At 40.1% G+C, this 23,812-nt stretch overlaps 1 protein-coding gene across 2 annotated transcripts in view; it reads left to right on the forward strand.

Moving 5' to 3' along the window:
• The window catches only part of POLR3B (RNA polymerase III subunit B), a 123,729-nt gene that overhangs the window by 48,693 nt on the left and 51,224 nt on the right, over positions 1 to 23,812 (forward strand). For both annotated transcript variants that reach the window (NM_001192789.1, XM_059886660.1), the window contains 6 exons: positions 1,861 to 2,061; positions 4,180 to 4,342; positions 5,587 to 5,740; positions 11,539 to 11,613; positions 12,166 to 12,264; positions 19,127 to 19,254. In NM_001192789.1, coding sequence (NP_001179718.1) covers positions 1,861 to 2,061; positions 4,180 to 4,342; positions 5,587 to 5,740; positions 11,539 to 11,613; positions 12,166 to 12,264; positions 19,127 to 19,254 — 820 coding nt within the window. The remainder of the gene's footprint in view (positions 1 to 1,860; positions 2,062 to 4,179; positions 4,343 to 5,586; positions 5,741 to 11,538; positions 11,614 to 12,165; positions 12,265 to 19,126; positions 19,255 to 23,812) is intronic.

Below are 23,812 nucleotides of genomic sequence, written 5' to 3' on the forward strand. Positions count from 1 at the left end.
CTTGCTTTCTGACGCTTTATTTTCAGGTCAGAATAGCTGTTTTGAGTAGTTGTATTGCCCCCAATGACACCTTATTAACTCTGGGAGCAGACTGCTTATTAGGAAAATCAGTAGTGGGCCTTGTTGTGGGTGAACACCAATCTGTAGGCAACTGGAAAAAGATGGGTTCCATTGTTGAGACTTCACCTTCCAGGACAGAGGGTCTGAGTTCAACTCCTGGTCAGGGACCTAAGATCCCACATGTCTAGTAGCCAAAAAACAAAAAATATAGAACAGAAGCAATATTGTAACAAATTCAATAAAGCCTTAAAGGTGGTCACCATAAAAAAATCTTAAAAATTGTGAGTGTTGTCATATGTAGAATATTTTCAACAAATAAATTTTCTCAGAGGAGCAGTTTTAGCCCTTTGTCTGTTTCTCCTCTCTCCCTTTTTAAAAAAAAGAATATTGGAACAAATTATCTTGCTGAATGTCTTGACTTCATCCCCATCTACTTCTTATTTGCCAGCAGCTGCTTAGTTCTCTGCTGAATGTTTGTGTATCTTCCTTGCTCTTCTTGGTCATAAGTCAGTTCACTAGGTTCATTCTCATTCAAAGCATACAAGGAGTTAACTGAGCAGTATGAGGAGTTAACTTGTGAGATAAACGTGTTTGCTCTGTTTCTCTGCTTTGTAATGCATTGTTTCTTCCTAGGTTTTAGCTTTTTTTCCACTCTATCAAAACTCAAGTTTTTGAAGTGATAGATCTTCACTGTAATAGTGACTAAACTTTAGTTTGTGAGGAGCTCCTCTGAAGTCACATATTTAAATTCAGACAGATGAATTTTTCTACTAGGAAGGATTTTAATCTGGTATCTGGGAATCCGCCCCTGAAATTGAATTAAAAATTTGTATTTGTGGTCCTGTGTGCATTTTTCTCAAGAGAACAGTCATAGCTTTCATTAGATTATCAAAAGGAAAATGAAGAACCACTGTTTAGCAGGTTTAAGTTTTTTCCCTTTTGAATCAGAAATATTGAATCAATCATTTTTTGACATTTTATTTTCTACTTTGTTTTTTCTTTGCATACTGTTTTCTGTTGATTCATGTTACCATGAGTTGAAAATTTGATTCCTAACCTTGATCTTTAAATTATCCTTGAGAATATTTAATGTGTACAATTAATGCTTCTGTAAAATAATATATTTAATGTATTTCAGTACTTCTAATGCATTTGAAGTAAAGTAAATTTAAGGCTTAAGATTTATTTCATATAAATCTATTTTAAGATTGACATGATAACCAAAGAAGATATATTTATTAATGTGAATATGTGTAATTTTTATCCTTGATTAAGAAGCCTATACTTATTCATTTTCCCTGATAACTGCTATTAGAGTCTTTTTTTTTCTCTTGCTATATTTTTCTCTAATTAAAACTAATTTTGGAAGGCATCCAGATAACGGCACATTCCAACATGAAATTATCTCTTTGAGCTTCAGGCTCATTTTACCTTAAATATGTGTAGAAATTGGTAGTATTCTATTAGTTAGCTTATTGCTTCCAGTGAAAATCTCTGGTTGAACTGGCTTGTTCAGAATGTAATTAGTTCTTTAGGAAATACCTGCTCTGATGTGATAATGTCAATCCATTGAACCATTCTGAGGTTGGTTGCTAGATATAGGTAATATTCCTTAAATTCCTATAAAACCCCAGTGAGTAACTTGGCTAGATTTTAATTGTGATTTTTGATTTCTGAATATATATCATGACTCTAATTTCACAAATAAGCAGTTCCTGTGCAGAGCCTCTCAGAATGACTTCAGGGTGTCAGGCAGCACGAGCGGTCCGGGGTAGTCTCATGTCTCTCCTCTCTCTTCAGGGCAATTGGTCTCTAAAGAGATTTAAAATGGATCGCCAGGGTGTGACTCAGGTGCTGTCTCGCTTGTCATATATATCCGCACTGGGGATGATGACGAGAATCTCTTCCCAGTTCGAGAAAACAAGAAAAGTGAGTGGTCCTCGATCCCTCCAGCCATCGCAGTGGGGCATGCTGTGCCCTTCAGACACTCCTGAAGGAGAGGTAAGGTCCCTGAGGGTCTCCACTGTGTCAGAGGTAATGGCTGTTCTGCTCCTGTCCCGTTCCCCCCAGGCTGTATCCTCTCTGGGGTCAGCCATTTATCTGTCAGAGAAGTGTTGATGCAGCCTGTGAGAACATCAGTGTCATTCCCAAACAGTACCTCCAGAAGCCTTTGATTTACTGTTAATAGCTCACCTAAAGAGGGGATTCCCTGGTGGCCCAGAGGTAAAGAATCCGCCTGCAATACGGGAGACCTGGGTTCATCCTTGGGTTGGTACAGTGTCCTGGAGAAGGGTATGGCCACCCACTGTAGTATTCTTGCCTGGAGAATTCCATGGACAGAGAAGCCTGGCAGGGTACAGTCCAGGGGTTGCACAAGACTCAGACACGACTGAGTAACACTTTTACTTTCTTTTCTCACCTAAAGAGACATATGGGCCAAATTTTCTTGCTTGTTTTATTTTATCCCAAGAGTCAAACCACTCAGTGAATAAGGGATAAGAATAGGAAGGAAAATTGGGAGACTCATCACCTTTGCTCACGAGGAGCTCTTTTTAAACAACTCCTTATTTTCCTTGACTCTTCTTAGAGGACGTTAAAGTCATAGCTGCAGCCATCCAGAAGCATACAGTCCAAGACTTAAAGTGGATTCCTGCTTACTTATATAGGAAATGTAAGCAGTTACCTAAACACTAAACCAAGGAGTTTAAATTGGTTTACATCAAGACACCAGCTACTTCCTGTGTCATGGCTCTTTCTCCTTTTTGTTAGCTATCATTGGTTTCACTTGATCTTATTCCTTCTAACTTGTAAACGTCTGGTGGAAGGAACCATGTTAGGTTCACCATTGTATCCCAGGCTCCTCAGTCCAGAGCCTCATTCTGAGTAGAGGTCCCATAAATATATGCTGAATGAATAAATTACTTAATTAGGACAAGTAAAAGATGTATGTTTCGAAGTATAGGAATTTGTTATGACTTGGGAGAGGTGAAAAATAGAAGTCTATACAGGGTTATAATTTTTAGAAATTATCATTTTTCTCCTAATTTATTTTAAACCATATGGAAAGTCATGCTAAAATTGTGCTGCTTGTCAAATTTGCCTAGTATATACATCTTGAGCTTTGGGACACCAAGTTCCCCAGAGCTTGCTTCAGCTAATCTCATAAAGAAACTGTTTTGTGTATCACTACAAAAGATGGTTTTTAAGAATTAAAGATGTAATCTTTAAATATCACATGTGTCTCAAGTGGCTTTTTTTTTCTTAATTTGTTGTATTAAGTCCTTCTTTATGTTTGCTTTAAATTTTTTTCATGGGTTGTGTAGAAGTTTAAAAGAATGTTTTTTCATCTCCTTTTTACTTTGGAATAATTTTAGATATACCAAAAAAATTCCAAAAGTAGTGCAGAGAGTTTCCATGATCGTTCACCTAGATTCCCTAAATGTGATGTCTTATGTAACTATAGTATGTAATTATATTTATCAACCTCATGAAATTAGCATTGGTAACAGTATTGTAGTCTCTAGACCTTATTCAGATTTTGCCAATCGTCCTGTTTTTTCTGATCCCAAGATTGCACTTTCAGTTGTCAAGTTTCCTTAGTCTCTTAATCTGGAGCAGTTTGTTCAGCCTTTCTTTATTTTTTAAGACCAAGAAGCTTATAGAGTACTGGCCAGTTATTTTGCAGACTCACTCTTATTTCAGGCCAGAAGTTTTATGTTCATGTGTTCACAATTATCAGTGTTTTTCTTTACTCTTTTTACACAACATCATCTAAATGACTATGATATACTATTGTTGGGAAATAAAAATTTAGGTAAATCAGTTTCTTTGGGGAGGGGACATTTATAATGCCATCATCATTTCCAGTTCAAATAGTACTGAGCATTTCTGTGGCTAAATCTATATTTATATCCTTGCTTGTGACTTTAGTATCAGTTCCTCTGAAATAAAGGGTAGGTGCCTCCTTCAGGCTTTGTATGAACCTCCGAAGTGTTCCCTGTGAGGCTGCACTTACTTCTGTGCCTTGTTGCCAGCAGAGTGGTGAGCTATATTCAGACACAGACCGTATTTTGTGTTGTTCGTGTTCATCCTTAGACATGACTATCTTTTGTTTTTTAGGCATGTGGTTTGGTTAAAAACTTGGCCCTTATGACACACATCACGACTGACATGGAAGATGGACCCATTGTCAAATTAGCCAGTAACTTGGGAGTAGAAGATGTGAACTTATTGTGTGGGGAAGAGCTCTCTTACCCAAATGTGTTTCTCGTCTTCCTCAATGGTGAGTCTGTTGGGGAGGCATGTTGATCCTAAACAATCTGTGGGGGAAGGGGAAGGAATTGACTATGTATTTAAAGCACAAATATACTTTTAATTCTGCAGTCAAATTCTCTGCCACTGAGCTCTACTCCCTAAATATACCTTAGTTCTGGATCCAGGTTGGCCTTAACTGAAAGGTAGAAAAAATGGTAACAAACACTTCTTCCATTGACTGGGTCACCCAGGTTCTGAGATGATTTGGCTGTCAGAGCTAAAGGTAAAGGTGCAGAGACCCTGTGGCAGCTGCCAGTGTATCCTCAGTGGAACGAGGTTCAACATGATATTCTTAAGTTCAAGTTAAATATGTGAGGTGTTTTGCAGAAATAATCAGGTCAGCCCTTAGAGTGAGATGACTTGTCTTCAGCCACTGAGTGAGTGAGTGTCAGCAGGCTCTGCAGGAGGGTCCCCTTCCTTCCGCTCCATCTCCATGTGCTGCTGTCTCACACCCTCCCCATCCCCTCAGGGTCCCCCAGAGACGCTGCAGCAGGTGTGGCTTGGTGGCCTGGGTGTCTGTCCCCTGCCTGGGGTGCTGCACGTGCTCGTCCTCACCTCAGGCCCCACATCTTCTCCCCCTCCTTCCTGCTCTGGGAGGGCTTCGCCATTTACTGTTACGCTGGTAGGAAGGAAACGGGGCCGTTCACTGCCTGCCTGGTCAGTGAATTCTGGCAGCTCACACTGAATGTGACCTTATCCGCCACATTCACCCAGTACCTCCCTGAATCCTCCCACTCACCCTGGGAGCCCAAGTCTGTTCTCTTCATCTCTCAGATAATGACAACAATAGCAGCTTCATGATAGCAATTACTCAGTGCTGTGTCCAGTTCTAAGTACTTTACAGGAGATCAGCTCATTTAATCCTCACATGAACACAGTGGAATGATAGAGCCAGGGTTCAACTCCAGGGCTCTGGAGCCCAAGTTCATGGCCCTGCACAGTGCTGACAGATAAGGAGACAGACTGACTTCACCAGCGATATGCACTCAGCATGTGGTAGGGCCAGCTCTGGTTTTGAGTCCCCTGGACTGCCCTTGACCCCTCAACCCCTCCACTCTGTTGCTTTCTCCAGCCTTGTGGACTGGCTGCAGCCTTAGTAACAGTATTTCCAAATGACTGCTCACTGCTGGTTATTGTTTTTATTGAGTAGATATTTTAAGTCCATTCGATGTATTTTTTATTTCAATCTTGAACATTCTTATTTCTGTTTAGGTAACATCCTGGGTGTCATTCGAGATCACAAGAAGCTGGTGAATACCTTTCGACTGATGCGAAGAGCAGGCTATATCAATGAGTTTGTTTCCATCTCAACAAATTTGACAGATCGATGTGTCTATATTTCCTCTGATGGAGGAAGGCTGTGCAGGTAGGTGTGGCTGGAAATAGTTAAGATCTCTTTATTTACTTTTGAAGGAAAGGGACTTGTTTTTATTTTAAAAGTTGCTTTAACCTTTTTCATTGTTAAGATAAATTTAATTCAGTTAGCAAACACTTCATGAATATGCATATTGGCTACTGGGGATGCAGAGATTAATGGGAGTCAATCTCTGCCCTCAGAGAACTCAGTCTGCTGGGAAAGGCAGAAATCATTAGTAATAACAACCAACTGTGAAGAGAGCTGAGCGCCAAAGAATTGATGCTTTTGAACTGTGGTGTTAGAGAAGACTCTTGAGAGTCCCTTGGACTGCAAGATCCAACCAGTCCATCCTAAAGGAGATCAGTCCTGGGTGTTCATTGGAAGGACTGATGCTGAAGCTGAGACTCCAATACTTTGGCCACCTCATGCGAAGAGTTGACTCATTGGAAAAGACCCTGATGCTGGGAGGGATTGGGGGCAGGAGAAGGGGACGACAGAGGATGAGGTGGCTGGATGGCATCACTGACTTGATGGACATGAGTTTGGGTGAACGCCGGGAGTTGGTGATGGACAGGGAGGCCTGGTGTGCTGCAATTCATGGGGTCGCAAAGAGTTGGACACGACTGAGCGACTGAACTGAACTGATGTGAGTAGTAAGTGCTAGCCATTATGCTGCTACTGCTAAGTCGCTTCAGTCGTGTCCGACTCTGTGCGACCCCATAGACAGCAGCCCACCAGGCTCCCCCATCCCTGGGATTCTCCAGGCAAGAACACTGGAGTGGGTTGCCATTTCCTTCTCCAGTGTATGAAAGTGAAAAGTGAAAGTGAAGTCACTCAGTCGTGTCCGACTCTGTGCGACCCCATGGACTGCAGCCCACCAGGCTCCTCCGTCCATGGGTTTTTCCAGGCAAGAGTACTGGAGTGGGGTGCCATTGCCTTCTGCTCTGTTTGTAAGGCTTTAACCACATTCAACCCTATGAGGTTGGATTATTATTTTCATTTAACAAATGAGGTACTGGAATTTGGTGAGACTAAATTACCCAAAGCCAGATGGTGGTGGAGACTGTTTTTTACTGGAAAGTTCTTAGAATTCATTTTACTCCAGTAATCCTGATTTTACCCACTCTATTCTGGTGCTCTGATCTGAGCTTTAAAGGATGCTGAAGTCCTTATTGCCAAATTCAGACTTAAATTGAAGAAAGTAGGGAAAACCACTGGACCATTCAGGTATGACCTAAATCAAATCCCTTATGATTATACAGTGGAAGTGAGAAGTAGATTTAAGGGCCTAGATCTGATAGATAGAATGCCTGATGAACTATGGACTGAGGTTCGTGATGTTGTACAGGAGACAGGGAACAAGACCATCCCCATGGAAAAGAAATGCAAAAAAGCAAAATGGCTGTCTGGGGAGGCCTTACAAATAGCTGTGGAAAGAAGAGAAGCGAAAAGCAAAGGAGAAAAGGAAAGATATAAGCATCTGAATGCAGAGTTCCAAAGAATAGAAAGAAGAGATAAGAAAGCCTTCTTCAGCGATCAATGCAAAGAAAGAAGAAAACAACAGAATGGGAAAGGCTAGAGATCTCTTCAAGATTAAAGATACCAAGGGAACATTTCCTGCAAAGATGGGCTCAATAAAGGACAGAAATGGTATGGAGCTAACAGAAGCAGAAGATATCAAGAAGAGGTGGCAAGAATACACAGAAGAACTGTACAAAAAAGATCTTCATGATCCAGATAATCACGATGGTGTGATCACTGACCTAGAGCCAACATCCTGGAATGTGAAATCAAGTGGGCCTTAGAAAGCATCACTACGAACAAAGCTAGCGGAGGTGATGGAATTCCAGTGGAGCTATTTCAAATCCTGAAAGATGATGCTGTGAAAGTGCTGCACTCAATATGCCAGTAAATTTGGAAAGCTCAGCAGTGGCCACAGGCCTGGAAAAGGTCAGTTTTCATTCTAATCCTAAAGAAAGGCAATGCCAAAGAATGCTCAAACTACCGCACAGTTGGACTCATCTCACACGCTAGTAAAGTAATGCTCAAAATTCTTCAAGCCAGGCTTCAGCAATATGTGAACCGTGAACTTCCAGATGTTCAAACTGGTTTTAGAAAAGGCAGAGGAACCAGAAATCAAATTGCCAACATCCGCTGGATCATCAAAAAGGCTAGATAGTTCCAGAAAAACATCTATTTCTGCTTTATTGACTATGCCAGAGCTTTTGACTGTGTGGATCACAATCAACTGTGGAAAATTCTTCAAGAGATGGGAATACCAGACCACCTGATCTGCCTCTTGAGAAATTTGTGTGCAGGTCAGGAAGCAACAGTTAGAACTGGACGTGGAACAACAGACTGGTTCCAAATAGGAAAAGGAGTACGTCAAGGCTGTATATTGTCACCCTGTTTATTTAACTTATATGCAGAGTACATCATGAGAAACGCTGGACTTGAAGAAAAGTCCGCTAGAATCAAGATTGCCGGGAGAAATATCAATAACCTCAGATATGCAGATGACACCACCCTTATGGCAGAAAGTGAAGAGGAACTAAAAAGCCTCTTGAGAGTGAAAGTGGAGAGTGAAAAAGTTGACTTAAAGCTCAACATTCAGAAAACGAAGATCACGGCATCCGGTACCGTCACTTCATGGGAAATAGATGGGGAAAGAGTGGAAGCAGTGTCAGACTTTATTTATTTGGGCTCCAAAATCACTGCAGATGGTGACTGCAGCCTTGAAATTAAAAGACACTTATTCCTTGGAAGGAAAGTTATGACCAACCTAGACAGCATATTCAAAAGCAGAGACATTACTTTGCCCACAAAGGTTCGTCTAGTCAAGGCTATGGTTTTTCCTGTGGTCATGTATGGATGTGAGAGTAGGACTGTGAAGAAAGCTGAGTGCCGAAGAATTGATGCTTTTGAACTGTGGTGTTGGAGAAGACTCTTGAGAGTCCCTTGGACTGCCAGGAGATCCAACCAGTCCATTCTGAAGGAGATCAGCCCTGGGTGTTCTTTGGAAGGAATGATGCTAAAGCTGAAACTCCAGTACTTTGGCCACCTCATGCGAAGAGTTGACTCATTAGAAAAGACTCTGATGCTGGGAAGGATTGGGGGCAGGAGGAGAAGGGGACGACAGAGGATGAGATGGCTGGATGGCATGACTGACTCGATGGACGTGAGTCTGGGTGAACTCCGGGAGTTGGTGATGGACAGGGAGGCCTGGAGTACTGCAATTCATGGGGTCGCAAAGAGTCGGACACGACTGAGCGACTGAACTGAACTGAACAGACTTCCCTGGTGGTCCAGTGGCTAAGACTCTGAGCTCCCAATGCAGGGGGCCTGGGTTTGATTCCTGGTCAGGGACTAGATCCTGCATGCTGCAACTTAGGACCCAGTGCAGCCAAATAAATAAACTAAAAATAAACCTAAGTAGAATAAACAAAAGCCCAAGTCCTTTGGGGAAACAAAGAGGTGGGGGTTGAGTACTGTTGCTTTAAAGGAAAAAGGCTCAGGAATGGCAAGAAAGAAAACGTGGCAGCACAAAGAGATGACACCACGTTAGAGCCTTAGAAGAGCAGGTGCCTTGTAATCACTTGGAAGATGTTAAGGCCTGTTTCGTTCAGCTGTGTCAGAGACAGGGCCACAGAGACCAGTATGACATGGTGTCTGGTGCTTTGGGGGTATGCAGGGACCTCGGCTGAGGATGTCACCTTGTTTCCCAGGCCTTCACTCAGTTCACCGGAGTCTCTCCTTGAGGGCCTCAGATGGTGTGAGGGCGCAAGTCGCTGAGCTCGCAATGGTTGGGGAGGTGGCAGGAGCTGCCAAGTCTGACAGCTGGGAACCTGGACTGCCTTTGCCTATGTCTGTCCAGCCTCCCTTTCTCCTTCTAGTCGCTCTCCTTGTTTTCCTTAGGATTGCCCTTCCCCACTGGCAGTCTTCTTAGGTTGGTCAGTCAGGTGCTGTCTCTTGCTCAGCCAAAGATCAGGCATATGACGCAAGCCAGGACAGTCAGACTCTCTTTGGAGAGCTTGAATCCCAAGGAGAATAACTGAGAGCAAGACGTGGTCAGAACAGATTCATCTTGGCAGCAGTGCATGCAGGAGACTGCCCACTCCCCCTGCCTTTCTGGATCTTTGGGACTGTTTTGGCTCCTTTTCTTTCTGAAGCTGAGCCTTGTACCTTTTTATTTCATTCTTATTTTTCTAGTAAGTTTTGAGCCTTTTAGTAAATTCCTTAAAATTTTCTTCTACTTAGTTTTTAGTAAATTCCATCTTTGCTTAAATTAGCCTGCATTGGTTCCTATTCTCTGCAATCAAAAAGGCCTAATTGAAGCTTATACCCATGTTTGAATCTTGATGTTCCACTTATTGACTCATGTGACTCTTGAGTTTATTACTTATGTCTCTGGGCCTTGATTTTTCTCATCAGTAAAGATGTAAATAACAATGCCTTCCTAGGATTGATACAAGGTGTGGTAAGTGCCTTGTAGGGTGCTAGGCAAACACGGGGTCCTTATAGCCACTAACATGGTCCAGTTAAGGGTGGGGAAAACACTGACATTTTCTCGATTACTCTTTTTTTAAGATGTTTTACTACATCCAATATAATATGGCATAGCCTAAAAAGAAAACTAGTTCTTTTTTTAGAAGTGATTTTATAATGACCCAACATAGATTTGGCAAGAAGAGTTAGTAGAATTTTTGGAATAAAGTGAAAGATAACTGAGGTGGCTTAGTGCAGTCCCTGCCCTCGCCTATCCCTGCTCTGTCACCGCTTCTCAGTCGCTTGTCCTGAGCTAAACTGCAGCCCCACCTGGGGAAGCGTGGGGTTCCTGCTTCCCTGATGAGAGGAGCAGCCAGGACTTCAAGGTAGCATCCAGTCATCTTCAGCACCTTGTTTCCCCCTTTTGTAATCGTGCAACTCCTCCCCTTAACTGTCTCCAGGTGCTCGTTAGTCCCGAAGGGCGCGTGGACCTGAGGGTGGGGTGCAAACGTGCGTGCCGGCCACTGGCTCCTCTGCAGGAACCGCTTGTCCAAATAGCAACAGCCCTTGACGATCAAGCCACGCGCCGTGCTTTGTGTCGGTGTTTCCTCGCGGAAGCAGAGCCCTCGAAGGCAGGTTCCCACTGCAGTTACGGGTTAATCTATCAGAACGTGTGGACCGAGCCTCTCTGCCTTACTTAAACCCATGATATCACTAAAAATCACAAAGTGAGAAAGCTTTATTCTCTTCAGCTCATACCCACTCTTTGGTTGTACGTAGCTTTAAGTACCCTGCTAGTGTCGTCCTGTGATCCTGTTTATCCTGAAGCAAAAGCACTCTAGACAGCTGGCGGTCATCAGACCTTCACTAAAAACGCCACTGTTTTTCTCAGTGACTGTTCTCTCTGACTGCTGACTTCTCCATATTCCCAGCATGAAATCAGAAGACATTTTTGGTATGATGGCTGCATTTACAAAAACATATGATATTTAAGGTATTAAAGTTGTGGGGTTTTTTTTTTGCTAGACTTTATCAGGTATTATTTCACATTGCTTTCTCATTCAAATGCTTTCTCATTCAAAACCAAATATTTCCAAAGATACCTGGACGAAGTAACTGTGTGTGTGAACACATGCTTGTGCATGGGCTGTTGTATATGTAAGAGAAAATAGGCCCCTGTGCTCTCACACTTGTAAAAAATACCTGGTGTCTTCAGACAACCCAGAAGCATGTCTATAGCTTCCCTCACTTCACTGTAGTGAATTTATTGGTTTTATTCTTCTGTTGAACTATTGCTGTAAAGCTGTTCTTTTCTCTTCCAGACCCTATATAATTGTAAAGAAACAGAAACCTGCAGTCACAAATAAGCATATGGAAGAGCTGGCTCAGGGGTACAGGTAAGTAGCCAAAAGCAAAACTTCTCAGTCTCCTTAAGACTCATTTATGGGATCTAAACGGAAGTAATGGTGTTTGAGCTGAGCTTTTACGAAAAGCGTATTTTCAGTTTTAGTCTCTTAATTCCTCTCTACCAAATATAACAACCTGTTAAAAACCTTTTCTCTGTGTGAGCTTGCTTGGACATAGTAAAAATGTTTATCAGTTTAGATAATGCAGGTTATAGAATGTTGGTGTAAATCAGCACAGATGAAGTAGTAGGAGAAAGTTATGTTGATGTAGATACTGGGTCTCTCATCATATAGGACTTTTTAAATCACAGAAGGTATTTTTAAAAGCGGGACCAGATTAACAAGAATCACAGATTTTTCTAATATTTTGGTGATTTGTGATAACTGTGGTCTAAGAATAATATGTTTCAAGTATCCCAGTGTATTCTTTTTGGGAGAGAAGAATGCTTTGAGGCTAAATGAAAGCACATATCTTCCATTATTGCATATAAAATATGGCAGTAAAATGCTTTTTAAGTGTCCATTTCACCAATATTTTCTCAGGAATTTTGAAGATTTCTTACATGAGAGTCTGGTTGAATACTTAGATGTGAATGAAGAAAATGACTGTAACATCGCACTCTATGAACATACAATTAATAAGTAAGTAGGATCCATAACAGCCATAATTAAACCTGTTCTGATGTTAGACACAGCCTCCTTTTTACATTTCATCTTCAGTTCTGTTGTGTATTCTTAGTAGGAACTGTTAGGAGTATTCTGTTGTATAATGAAGCATAATCCATTGCTTATCCCAAGAGTATCACAGAACTGCTAAAAAATAATCTTTAGATTTCATTATCCTTCCATTTCATTTTACACATAGTGTGTATTTCTTAAAAGGAATTGCTTCTCTGACTTCGATTACTGACAAAAATTGAACTAACGAATCACGCCATGTAATGGTGTGTATATCTCTAAGGGTTGATTTTGTCAGTGGATATCTGAATTCCTGTTGTCATTGCAGAAATTCCCTATGTTGTTTTGCTGTAAAGATATCTCTAAACTTAAGTACAATATTGACATGAAATGTTAATGTGTCCACAGTGTTTCTTCTAGAACAGTGATATTTTTAGAAATATCTGTGTTCCATTTGAAATATATTAAAAGACATTTATGTCACTTGCTGTCAGATGCTTGTGGCTAAGGTACCACTTTGGGCTTTCCTGATAGCTTAGTAGGTAAAGAATCCGCCTTCAATACAGAACACCAGGGTTTGATCCCTGGGTCGGGAAGATCCCCTGGAGAAGGAAGTGGCAATCCACTCCAGTATTCTTGCCTGAGAAAATCCCATGGACAGAGGAGCCTGGCAAGCTACAGTCCTTGGGGTTGCAAGAGTTGGATGTGACTTAGAAACTAAACCATCAAGGTACTACTTACCTAAAATGAGAATTTTTGCATTTATGTTGTTAAATGGTTAATATTGCCAGCTGATAACTATTTATGTCTTCAATCAGAAAAGTGCTTTTCTGCTTTCTGCTGCCAGATGAAATGTACCATTTTATTTTTGTCTTACTATAATTTAGTAAATAATGCTTTTCAGTCAGTTTTTCATTCTTAAATATATGGCTTTCTCAAAGTACAATTTTTATACCCTTCATTTCAAGATTGAGTGTAAAGGAGAACTGTTATATGGTGGAGGTGGTTTAGTCACTAAGCCATGTCTGACTCTTATGATCCCACAGACTGTATCCCACCAGGCTCCTCTGTCCATGAGATTTTCCAGGCAAGAATACTGGAGTGGGTTGCCATTTCCTCTTCCAGGGGAGTCTTCCTAACCCAGAGATCAAACCCATGTCTCCTCCATGGGCAGGCAGGTTCTTTACCCCTGAGCTGCCAGGGAAGCCTCCATCATGGTTACTCAAGCCCAAAACCTCAGTTTCAGCTTTGCCTCCTCTTCTGCCCTGCACCCACATCTAATCACTTAACACACTATGTGGGCTTTCCAAGTATACTCAGAAATTTGAGCTCTCCTTCACATATTGCCCTATGGGAAGCCACTGCCATTGCTTGTCTGGACTGTTGCAAAAGGCATCTGACTAGGTTTGCACCTGTTCTTACATAGTCTGTTCTTCAAGGATCAGAATGCTCTCATGACTGCTCTTCTCAACCCCTTCCCCCACCCCCAAACCCACCACCACCTCCCAGTGGCTTCCCCTCTCCCTCTGCAGTCCTTGCAGAGGCCTTCACGTTCCTACACAGAACCTGTGCCGCTGTGTCATCTCCTCCCTCGCTCTGCTCTGACCACGCTGGCCTCGTCTTCATGTTCCTGCCCCAAGCCCTCTGCCTGGAATGCTCTCAACTACATGCCTGGCTCACTGCTTCACATTCTCCAGGTCTTCACTCAGGCACCACCTTCTCAGCGAGTTTTCCTGACCACCCTATTTAAAGTAGAAACCCTTCCTGAGTCCACTCCTGTTCACGACTTTATTTTTCTAGTGCTTAAGTCTTAAAATCTGTAAAATGCGCATTTTATTGATGCATCTGTGTGTTGTCTGTCTCCCTCCAGTAGAAGCTTCATGAAGGCAGGGATTTTGTCTGTTTTGTTTACTGCTACAAGTTCAGTTCAATTCAGTCGCTTAGTCGTGTCCAACTCTTTGCGACCCAGTGGACTGCAGCATGCCAGGCCTCCCTGTCCATCACAAACTCCTGGAGTTTACTCAAACTCGTGTCCATTGAGTTGGTGATGCCATCCAACCATCTGATCATCTGTCGTCCCCTTTCTCCTCCCACCTTCAATATTTCCCAGCATCAGGGTCTTTTCAAATGAGTCAGTTCTTCACATCAGGTGGCCAAAGTATTAGAGTTTCAGCTTCAGCATTAGTTGGAACATTTAATTGGAATAAATATTCCTTTAGGATGATTTCCTTTAGCATGGACTGATTGGATCTCCTTGCAGTCCAAAGGACTCTTAAGAGTCTTCTCTAACACCACAGTTCAAAAGCATCAGTTCTTCAGCACTCAGCTTTCTTTATAGTCCAACTCTCACATCCATACATGACTACTAGAAAAACCATAGCTTTGACTAGATGGACCTTTTTCGGCAAAGTAATGTCTCTGCTTTTTAATAAACTATCTAGGTTGGTCATAACTTTTCTTCCAAGGAGCAAGTGTCTTTTAATTTCATAGCTGCTCTCACCATCTGCAGTGATTTTGGAGCTGAAAAAAATAAAGTCTGTCACTGTTTCCCCATCTGTTTGCCTTGAAGTGATGGGACCAGATGCCATGATGTTAGTTTTCTGAATGTTGAGTTTTAGGCCAACTTTTTCACTCTTCTCTTTCACTTTCATCAAGAGACTCTTTAGTTCTTTGCTTTCTACCAAAAGTGTGGTGTCATTTACATATGTGAGGTTATTGATATTTCAATCTTGATTCCAGCTTGTGCTTTATCCAGCCCAGCATTTTTCATGATATACTCTGCATATAAGTTAAATAAGCAGGGTGACAGTATACAGCCTTGACATACTCCTTTCCCGATATGGAACCAGTCTGTTGTTCCCTGTCTAGTTGTAACTGTTGCTTCTTGACTTGCATACAGATTTCTTAGGAGGCAGGTAGATCAGGTGGTCTGGTATTCCTGTCTCTTGAAGAATTTTCCAACAGTTGATTGTGATCCACACAGTCAAAGGCTTTGGTGTAGTCAATAAAACAGAAATAGATGTTTTTCTGGAAGTCTCTTGCTTTTTCAATGATCCAACGGATATTGACAATTTGATCTCTGGTTCCTCTGCCTTTTCTAAATCCAGCTTGAACATCTAGAAGTTCATGGTTCACATACTGTTGAATCCTGGCTTGGAGAATTTTGAGCAGTACTTTACTAGCGTGTGAAATGAGTGCAATTGTGTGGTAGTCTGAGCATTCTTTGGCATTGCCTTTCTTTGGGATTGGAATGAAAACTGACCTTTTCCAGTCCTGTGGCCACTGCTGAGCTTTCCAAATTTGCTGGCATATTGAGTGTAGCACTTTCACAGTATCATCTCTTAGGATTTGAAATAGCTCAACTGGAATTCCATCACCTCCACTAGCTTTGTTCATAGTGATGCTTCCTAAGGCTCATTTGACTTTGCATTCCAGGATGTCTGGCTCTAGGAGAGTGATCACACCATCGTGATTACCTGGGTCTTGAAGATCTTTTTTGTATAGTTCTTCTGTGTATTCTTGCCACCTCTGCTTAATATCTTCTGCTTCTGTTCTGTCCATACCATTTCTGTCCTTTATTGTGCCCATCTTTGCATGAAAAGTTCCCTTGGTGTCTCTAATTTCTTGAAGAGATCTCTAGTCTTTCCTATTCTGTTATTTTCCTTTATTTCTTTTCGTTGATCCCAGAGGAGGGCTTTCTTATCTCTCCTTGCTATTCTTTGGAACTCTGCATTCAAATCTTTTCTTTTCTCCTTTGCCTTTGACTTATCTTCTTTTCATAGCTGTTTGTAAGGCCTCCTCAGAACCATTTTGCCTTTTGCGTTTCTTTTTCTTGGGGATGGTCTTGATCACTGTCTCCTGTTCAGTGTCACAAATCTCCCTCTGCAAAGGAAAATGATTATCAGTATCACCCAACACCAAGTTATCCCATACATCAAATTAATTTTACTTTAAAAATAAGAAAAAAAGTAGTATAAATTCATACTTAGGATATTTATTAAAATGTAGAAGTGTGTAAAGTAATTCCCCATCCCACCAAACTCCACCCTCCAGAAGTAGCCAGTGCTAATGGTTTAATATGTACTCTTCTAGATTTTTTTTAGGTAAATGCAAACATACATACATGGTTACAATTATTTTCAGCATCTTGATTTTTTAACTCAACATTATTAACATTATCATCCTGGATATTTTTCCACATGAATGTATGTGTATATATTTATATATATAAATATTTTAATTGCTTTTGATTATGTTGTCTGTACATAAGTACCTTATTTAATTTGCTCCACTATTGATGACAATTTAGGCTATTTCTGGACAGGGAGGCCTGGCGTGCTGCGATTCATGGGGTCGCAAAGAGTCGGACACGACTGAGCGACTGATCTGATCTGATCTCTGAGGCTATTTCTAATTTTTTCACTATTGCAAGCAACGGGTCAGTTATTCTTAATTTGAGCTAAATTTAATGCCCTTATGCACAGTGAACAGTAAGTCTCCTATTTCCTCTTTAGGATAGAAGCTTAGAGTGGTTATAATTTTGAATAATATTGAATGATAAGGTGTTACACAAAAACCCGAGTAAATTTTTGGCCAATCCTATAAAATTCCTTTCTGTTTTGTAAAATTCAAATCCAGACTGAATGTTTGGACTTTCATATAATCTTCTATATGTTCTTGTCATGAAAAAAGAGGAAACTCAGATCTTTACCTTCTTCATTTTCAGCTTATCCCAATTTTTCCATCAGAAAAAGTAAAGTTTTTTGGATTGGTCAAATTGGCCATCATATTAAATATAAACAGAACAGTACCTTTTAACAAACTGTTTCCTTCTTGGTTATAAAATGTTTCTATAAGCTGTTTTTCTATCAAAAAAACAAAAAGAAAGAAAACAAAGCCTAGAGCCATTTTCCTTTCTGCTGACAAAGACCTAAAGTGTCTGAGAGGATTGGGGTTCTGCGAGGTTGTGAGGTCAGAACTGTATTCTTCAAAACCAAAGACTGCATGGAAAACATGCTCTCTAACCAAACGAGGGACAAAATTCAGTACACATTTTTTGAAAAATAAATAGATGGATAACTGGATAAGTGGGGGATCCTTGCCATGTACATTGCAACTAATTCTCCATGATGTGTTGGGTTATCTTGGAAATCACTTCTCTTCAGAAGTACTGTAAACTATTGAAATTACAATTAAGGTTGTGCTTCAGAAACACTCAAGGAAAGGACAGAGGGTCATTGGAGACCACAGGTCCTGGATGTGAGATGTTTCATCAAGACCTAAAAACAGTCTAGCTGCCCTTTCCCATTGCAGTATCTCAGTTGCCTTATCATTTAACCAAAACTGAGCTTTATGCAAAATTATATTATGAAAGTAATCAAGATTCTGACACTTACTAGACAAAGTCTTACTTTGTGGCCAGTATCTAGAACTGAGCTGTCTAGTAAAAATATAATGCAAGTCACCGTATAACTTTTAAGTTTTCTCATAGCTGCATTAAAGAAGTAAAACAGAAACAGATGAAATTAATTTTAATAATTTTATTTAACCCAGTGTATCTGAAAGATTATGTCAACATGTAATCATTATAAAAATATTGAGATATTTTACATTTTTTTCCTACTAAGTCTTATCTGGTATATAGTTATCCATATCACAATTTGGAGGCTAAATTTTCATTGGAAATACTTGATCTGATTTCAAAAGATTTACAATTGAAAAGGTAAATTAATACATTTAAGTGATTACAAGCATAACTAAAAGATTTAAAATAACTGATTAAAAATTCAGCTTCTCAGCTACACTATTTGAACTTTTCAAGTGCTCAACAGCCATGTTTAGCTAGTGGTTACAGTATTGATCCCCTGGTGGCTCAGATGGTGAAGAATCTGCCAGCAGTGCAGGAGACCCAGGTTCAATCCCTGAGTCAGGAAGATCTCCTGGAGAAGGGCATGGCAGCCCACTCCAGTATTCTTGCCTAGATAATTCCATGGTCAGAGGAGCCTGGTGGGGGTACAGTCCATGGGGCCGCAAAGACTCGTAGACTACTGAGTAACTAGCACTTTAACTTTTCACTTCACGTCTTAGTAATTGTTCTTAAAGGGGACATATTCCTCTCTCTAAGATGATAATACAACTTTTTTCGTTGATATAAGTTAGAAAAGTGGGAGAAACCAGGCTACTCATCCACGTAGATATATTTTTTTTTTTAATTTTTAAAAAAACTTATTGAAGTATGTGTGTCAGTTGCTCAGTTGTGTCCGACTCTTTGTGACGCTATGGACTGTAGCCCACCAGGCTCCTCTGTCCATGGAATTCTCCAGCAAGAATTCCAGAATGGGTTGCCATTTCTTTTGCAAGTGAAGTATAGTTGATGTACAATGTTGTGCCATGTAGATATTTTTGATACTGCATTTCTATGTGCTTAATATAGTCATTTCTTAAAAAGTGTTAGTTATTATTAGTATGTAATAATGTTTTATTTTTTATATAGGCATTCTATATTGTCTCCCTTCTCTTGTATTGCTTCATATAATAAAGTTGCATGTTTTAGTTTCACTGAAAAAAAAAATTTGCTTTATTAGATTTTATTTATGTATGGGTTTTTTCCTATCAGCTTTACTAGCATCAAATTTTATTGAGGTTTTATTATTATATAAATTCATTATATATGTTTTATATATAGATTTTAAAATATATTTATGTAAACTTAAATTTTATTGTCTAGATCCCTCTGGGGCCTGGATAGTAATATTTTTTATACCCTTAAAGAGATATTATTTTGTACTTGGAACCTGAGACATCTGCTTCTTAATTAACTTGATAGAGATACCACCCACCTGGAGATTGAACCTTTCACTCTTCTCGGAGTCTGTGCTGGCCTGATCCCGTACCCTCATCACAACCAGTCCCCAAGAAACACATATCAGTGTGCCATGGGGAAACAAGCCATGGGTAAGAATTCCTTCTTGAACTTGGTTCTAAATACTTGGATGAATACTTACACCTTTACTCGTGTTTCACTAGTATTGCATGTTTGGCCGAGTCAGATGTTGCTGACACACATGAGTGTTACCAAACCCAGGAGGCTGTGGAATTCTGCAGTGCTTGCAAGTCATGTCTAACGCCTAAACAAAAATGGAGAAAACCTCTCTGAACTTGTTCCCTTGGCCAAACAAAAGGATACATAATAACTATCACAGAATAACAAGGTAGTAAATATAAAGAGAAAAGCCCTATATAAATGTAAGTTATTAACCAGGAGAGCTGGAAGAAAGAGCAGTGAAAACTCGAGGTAGAAAGAGGAGAGTGGAAAGCAATAGGGATAAAGAGCTATAGTATTGATTAGAATGTACTTAGTTATTGTCTGGATGACCGTCACTGAGCCCGTTATATCCACAGAGTTGCTCCTGTAGCTCCTGAAGCATTCAGTATGTGTCACACGGTTTCCTGAATTTGTGTTTCTTTTTACTTTTCTTTCCTTTCATTCATTCATTGATTATTTATCATCCATAACATTTATTGAACATCAACAATAAACCAGACAGGAGTACTGGAACCTGAAAATACAGAGATGACAGAGTTCTGCCCTCAATGAGTTCACAGTCTAGTAGGAGAGAACAATAAATATACCAGGAATTGGATATAGTCTGATAAACGCTGTGGTAGACTGATAGCTAGCGTCTAAGGGAGTAGGAGCAGAAAGAACACCTAAGGTTAGAGAGTGGATTGTTTCTGGAGACTAGAACTGAACTGAGGCTTGAGGACTCTTGAGTATTTCTCACAGGTATGAGTGCGTGGGGAAGTCTTGGTACATACTTTGATTCAGCTGTTCTGTATCGTGTTTGCTATATAGTATGGGCAGAGAGGCATGCTGGAGAGATGCCCTATGTGTAGGAGTTTGGATTTTTGTCTTGAAGAGAATACAGAGGATACTGGCAAAAAAAAAAAAAAAAAAAAAAAGTTTTGCTTATAAGCCTTTTTTTTTTTAATATTTTTTAAAACTCATTTAAATCCTAATAAGTTTAATAAATTTTTTTTCATCCATGTCTATGACATCAATATGACTTGTCATCTCTGATTTAAAGTATGCTACAAGGAGGTTCATAAAGAAACCGTAAAAGGTTTTTGCTTTGCCTTTGGGTAACAACTGGAATGCAGTTAGCCTCTCAGTTACTGATAATTAGCTTGACAATTAAGGAATTCTGTTTCTGCTATGGATAAAGAGTATGCATGTCTTTTCGAGTTTTTATATTGCCCTTTGGTTGGCCACAAAGAAATAAGAAGCATGTTGTCCTGATACCATTTACCTGAATGATGTAATGCCTGGACAGTTGAGAATAATTCCCAGTGGGAAAATCTAAACAGCGGCTCATCAATTTAGCGTTTCCCATTCATCCTCCGCAGCAGTGTAGGCTGAGTTCTCGCTTGTGCTTCTGACTTGCTAACAAGTTGAAATATACAGTACTGAATCCTGTGTGTCCTGAAAGGGCTATCACTTCTATTGGGTTTACCAAACCATTTTGTTTCATGATGTGAATCCCAGCTGAAACAATACACCTTTTGTGTAGAACCTTCAGCAGAATTAACGGAAGACTAATCACTTCATCGCGAATGCCACTCTTTAGTGTGTTTGAAGATTGAAACAGAAAGGGCTGTATCTCTCACCACTTGGCAAATCTTTTTGTTTTTGTAAATAAGCGACTCAAACGAAATAATATTTTTATTTTTGTAACTTCTCTTCCTACCAAAAAAGAAAAAAAAAAGCCTTTATTTTGTAGCCCTGAGTACCTAAAACGTTTGGCCAGTTACCACACACAGTTAAGCAGGATCAGTGTGTACAGAAAGCCAATTCAGTGTCTGTAGAGTTCTTTTGTAGTTTTCTGTGTGAAGGTTTTTTTTTTCGTTTTGTTTTGAGTGTCATTTGCAATTCATTGTCTGTGTTTTCTGAGGTTGGTGTATTCAGCTGCTCTGACCCTGGGTCCTGCACATTTAGCTCCTTGGATACAATCCTCTGACGTGACTGCTGACGCTAGGAAGACAAAAGCCGCTGAATATCTTAAGTAATAATAATTTTAAAAAAAAGCCTTTGTTACTGTTTGTTATTATAAAACACCTGACTGGAAAGAAAAGCCATGAGATAAAAGTAATATTTAAAGTTGGCACACGAGAAGGCCACCTTGCTCTGTGGGCACTGAAATAGCTGCAGAAGTATTGAGCGAGGTCTATAGGAAAACTGGCAAAAGGAGAGAGGGCAGCAGAGGGAGACCAGAGCAGAGACCCAGTTCTGAAGCAAACCCAGCTCTCTGAGTTGGACTTCTCAAGTCATTTTAATTCCATGCTGTCTTGACAGCTAGTAACTAAAATAACACTATCCCATTTTAGGTATCAGCCACTGCTTAACACTGTATACAGTTCAGAAATTCTGTGTGGATTTTCTTTTTTTTTTTTCGGATGAAAAATTACACAGTCACTTTTTGTGATTCCTTATATATCCTCCCAGTGTCTGTGTGGATTTTATAACAGAATATTTTAGTTGCTCTTCATCTGTTAGTCCATGTGGAAAGTGAAAGACATTATCCCAGAATTAATTCACTAAATACTCTAACCAACCTGGAAATTGACTATATGCCATTTACCACTAACCCCTCCCATTCAACAGTGAGAAAATAAAAGTCATATTCTGTCACTAAGAAGGAGACCAAGACAGCACAGACCACAGAGACTTGAGAGCCTTACCTTGTATATAAGACAGGGCTGACTTGAATGCAGCCTAAAACACCAGCAGAGGGTGTTTCTTAAATCTAAGGCTCTTTAAATTATTCGTGAAGTTCAGGGCTCCACACAGCGTGTTACTGAGCTACTGGGAGGCCTCCCTGCCGTGCCTGTGGCTCTGTTGTGACGTGGTTCAGAGCGCGAAGTCAGGTCGGCGTGTGTGGAGGTGGCAGGGTCTTCAGGTCACCCAGTGCTGCAAGTGAAGGCTGTCTGAGGGGGCCGCGTTGTCTGCTCCCCCCGGCACCCGACGCCAAGTTCACATGAGTCACGCTTTCATATCCTGCCCATTTTATTAGTTGGCACGCCTCTAGTAGAAGCCTTTCTCCCATTTAAAAGGACCTTTTGGTCACTGTCAGCTCAATTAATGAATATGCATCACATCCCTCCTCCAGCCCCCGCTGCTTCTCACCGCCCCTTCCTCCTTCAGCTCTAAACTGCTTGGACTTTTTTAAAGTTCGGCATTAATGCAGCTTCTGTTTTTGTTTTTGTTTTTGACTGAGTCTGTTCCTAAGAGGGTAGTTCCTTCTCTTATATCCCCCACTTTACAGTAGGATGGCATGTACTAGAAATAGGCTGGAGGATTTAAAAATACTAGGAACACATAATGTACACATAAAAACTCATAAAATGTGGCTTCATTCTACATCTCTTCTTCTCTCGTTTTCTGTTTGAATTTTTTTTTTAAGACAATTTTTTTTAATCCATTTGGGGATACAAAGTGAAAAGATGTCTTGACCAAATTATCCATGGTAATTCTCTTTTAGAATTCCGTTGGTTAAAAAACACATACTCATTGTAGATATTGTAGGTGTAAGCTTGTGTGACAGTTCTGAGACTAGAATGTTTATAATGAGGTACAGTTCCGTATGTAGGGTTAGAGTTGGAGGTAGAGTGGGCAGTCTTGCAGGATGATGAGTATGTATTTTTACTGCTAATATTGTTAATATTAGTCATAATGAATGTTGCCACTCATTGAATATCCAACTGATTTATGTACATTTCTTCATTTAACATATTAATAATAATAGTCCTGTCAGATATAATACATACCTCTTTGTTTCTGACAAGGAAATTGAATTCCAGTTTGGTTGAGTAACTCTTAAGAGATTACTTTATGTCTTCTATATAGTGATCTTTGTAAAACTTACTAAAATTTTTCTCAGCTGAAACTAACTTCTTTCCTCACTTTTCTGGTTCACCATGGATCATGATGAAGGTAGACTGTAAATTATAAACTCCCTTGAGGACAGGGACTACGTCTGCTATTTATCACTGCATCTCTGGGGCCTAGCCGGGTGCCAGCTTAGTAGCTACTTAATAAATGTCTCAACAATGAATGAATCTTTGAGCACATTAAAATTGTTAAGAAATCAGATGCAGATTTTTAAAAGTCTTTGAAATGAAGAACTACATTGGAGGACTTTACAACCCAGTGCTTAGACTTACAATAAAGCCATAGTAAGGAAGACAGCATGATGTTGGCATAAGGGTAGGCATGTAGATCAGTGGAACAGAATCCAGAAACAGAGTCACACTTTTATGAGCAATTGATTTTCAATGACTATATCAGGGTAATTCAGAGGAAAGGAAAATCTTTTCAACAAAATAAAATATCTGAGTATCTATATAGAAAAAAATGAATGTCAGCTCCTACCTCATACCATACAAAAAGTTAATACAAAATGAATCACACCCCTAAATGTAAGAGCTGAAACTGTAAAACTTATAGAAGGAAACT

The sequence above is a fragment of the Bos taurus genome, chromosome 5 (assembly GCF_002263795.3).
Source record: "Bos taurus isolate L1 Dominette 01449 registration number 42190680 breed Hereford chromosome 5, ARS-UCD2.0, whole genome shotgun sequence".
In the NCBI taxonomy this organism is placed as follows: domain Eukaryota; kingdom Metazoa; phylum Chordata; class Mammalia; order Artiodactyla; family Bovidae; genus Bos; species Bos taurus.